At 42.3% G+C, this 3,172-nt stretch overlaps 1 protein-coding gene across 1 annotated transcript in view; it reads left to right on the forward strand.

Moving 5' to 3' along the window:
- Positions 1-3,172, forward strand: part of Ptprj (protein tyrosine phosphatase, receptor type J) — a 165,929-nt gene that overhangs the window by 130,730 nt on the left and 32,027 nt on the right. The window contains exon 8 of the mRNA XM_026787719.1: positions 2,432-2,698. Coding sequence (XP_026643520.1) covers positions 2,432-2,698 — 267 coding nt within the window. The remainder of the gene's footprint in view (positions 1-2,431; positions 2,699-3,172) is intronic.

Here is a 3,172-nt window from a genome sequence, read left to right on the forward strand (position 1 = left end):
GTAGCTTTTGGTTCCTGTCCTGGAACTAGCTCTTGTAGACCAGGCTGGCCTCGAACTCACAGAGATCCGCCTGCCTCTGCCTCTTGAGTGCTGGGATTAAAGACGTGTGCCACCACCGCCCGGCTTTCAGATGTGGTTTTCTGACTTACTATGCGGCTGAGATTTGTCTTGAACTCCACTTCACAAATGCTGAGATTAGAGTCACATGCTACCATAGCCAGCTCCCTGACACTTATTTTAAGATGTACACAGACATACATATTTATCCTTTATAAACCTTGCTTTATAAAGACTTTATCCTTTATAAAGACTTGCTGTCTTGGTTCATGTGTGGTTTTATAATCTGCTTTCTCCTCACTTAATCTGTGTATTGTGAATATTTCCCCTGTTATTGTTATTTATTGAAACAAGGTTTCACTGTGTAGCTCTGGCTGGCCTGGACCCTGTTGACTTTGTAGACCAGGTTGGCTTTGCATTTACAGAAATCAGCCTGCTTCTCAAGTGTTAGATTAAAGGCATGTGCCAACATGTCTGGCAATGTTTATTTCATGGCGTAATTTAAAATCAGCCTTGTATTTGTGTGTGGTTAGTGGTGGGTTCCTTGGAATAGGTGGCGAGAGGGCTTGGCGTACACCCCAGACACTTAGGGCAACTGTCCATTATTGAATCGTTGTCTTCATTCCTCAGATGTAGTTGAACAGCACTAAAGGCAATCTAGAAAAAGGGAAACAAATGTTTCCTGATCCAGTTTTCTACTTCTTGGTATCTCTCAGAAAGAATTGAAAGCAGGATCTCAAATAGCTGTTTGTACACCATTGTTCACTCACAGAAACCCAAGATAGAAACCATCCACCACCCATTGGCACACAAATAGACAAAATATGACTTTGTTTTTACATAATAGAATATCATTCTGCCTTAGGGAGTGAATCTTCATGTATGCTGCAACATAGATGTAATCTTGTAAATATTAGAAGGTAAATAAGTCACACACAGAAAGATAATTTTATTATTACATTTAATGACAGGGTCTTAGTATGCAGCCCTAGCTGGCCTACAATGTGTGAAACAGAATTGACTGTCTCAAGCTTACAGAGATCCTCCTGCCTTTATCTCCTGCATACTGGGGTTAAAGGTGTGTGTCATCACACCCCTAAAAGACAGGTACTTATGCTTCAGTTCACACAGGGTCTAGAATAGGCAGGTTCAGAGAGAGAGAGAGAGGAACTCGGGTAGAGGGAACGTGATGGTAGTGCTGCAAAGGAGATACAGACTTTGTGTTGAAAAATGATGAAAACATTTTGAGTGTGATAATGGTAATGTTTATACAATACTAGGAATATATTTAGCACTGCCAAAATGCACATTGACAGATGGTTAATGATAAATAATATGCTGTGTTTATTTACCATGCTAAAGGGAAGGAGCATATGTAACTCTTAACCACTCTCATATAGTTGAATTTATTTTCTGTGTGCACAGCCATACCTTTTGTCTACATTGTCATAATTTTACAAATGATTTTGCTCTGTGTGTATAATGATACTCCCCATAGCTAGCATGACCTTCCTGCTTTTAGAGAAAGGTTCCATAATGTAAGCATGTTATGGTTTATAAAGTTCTTCCTTTGTTTTCCTCCTTAGTGTGCCGGGCAGCTCATATGAACACACTCTTTTGAGTAAATGGGTGAAAAGCAAGCAAACCAACACTTAACTCTCTTATTTAGACAGTCATGCTGTGGAGCTCAAGCTGGCTTTGAACTTGAAATCCTCCTGCCTCAGCTTTCACACTCAACTTCAAACACATTCTTTTTTTTCTTTTGTCTTTTTTGAAACAAGGTTTTTCTGTAGCTTTGGAGCCTGTCCTGGAACTCACTCCATAGACCAGACCAGGCTGGCTTTGAACTCACAGAGGTCTGCCTTGCCTCTGCCTTCTGAGTGCTTGGATTAAAGGTGTGCACCACCACCACCACCACCCATCTTCAAACACACTTTTTATTGAGATACAATTTAGTTATAAAAAGTGTACCCATTCACAGTACATAGCTTGACAGAGTATCACAGGCCAAACACATTAGAATCCCATGGGCCTGGAGAAATGGCTAGTTGTTAAGAGCACTGAATGATCTCCCAGAGGATCTGGGTTTGATTCCTAATACCCACATGCATGGTTACCTTTAACTCCAGTTCAGGGGATCCAGTCCCCCTCTTCTGGCCTTCATGGGTACCAGGCACACAGTTTGACCTTTGTGAACTCACTGGGTTTTTTTTTTTTTTTAAAAGTAGGGTTTCACTCTCGCCCTGACCTCTACTAGTACACTGGGCCTGAACTCATTGGCGAGTTGGCTAACAAAAAGTTGGTTCTGTTGACAGACACTATGAGATGAAGCTGGAATCATGATTAGATAGTTTTCTTTCTTTTCTCTGACTAGACTGCAGTGCTGTGATCGACATCCAAGTGGTCAGTGTTGGCACCAGTGAGATGCAGCTGAAGTGGGAGAACACAGACAGTGCTCCTGGGTACCACTACCACATAGTTCTGGTGTCTGAACACAGCCCCCACAAGACCAACAACATCACTGTTTCTCAGAAAACTGTCATACTAAAGGACCTTGCCCCAGGCACCTTATATAATATTACAATCTCTCCAGAATTGGACCTGGTCCAAGGTGACTCCAGCTCCATTGCCCAGTACACACGTGAGTCTTGTGGGGATCGGGGGTGGGCAGAGGGAGTGCTTTTTCTGTCTCTCATGTGGAGGAAGTACAGTAACGGATGGAGAAGGGGCAGATTATGCCTCTGGGTTTTAGATTGATATGGGAGCTGTTTAACTTAAAAATATCAATTTCAGCAAAGGCTCCCCAGCTCTTGTGGGCACTGTGGCTGGAGCCATGTGAACACAGAACTGTTCTCTGGAAGCAGAAAGTTACATCATATGAGAATGGAGAATGTCGTATGGCCTGCTACTCCTCAGAGACATTTTAGGGAGCTGCTGTTCTGCCGGCACTGAAGAACCCTCACATGAGGGTCTCGTCTTGTGACCGTGAAAGAGAGGGACTTTGTTGAAATAATATCAAGGGGCCTAGGCAGTTTCTTTATTCCTTAACCAATGAAATCAACAGATTGATATATGACACTCCCACATCACTTCCCCTTTTTCTGTTTAAACAAAA

This window comes from Microtus ochrogaster (genome assembly GCF_000317375.1).
Source record: "Microtus ochrogaster isolate Prairie Vole_2 chromosome 14 unlocalized genomic scaffold, MicOch1.0 chr14_random_1, whole genome shotgun sequence".
Taxonomy (NCBI): Eukaryota; Metazoa; Chordata; class Mammalia; order Rodentia; family Cricetidae; genus Microtus; species Microtus ochrogaster.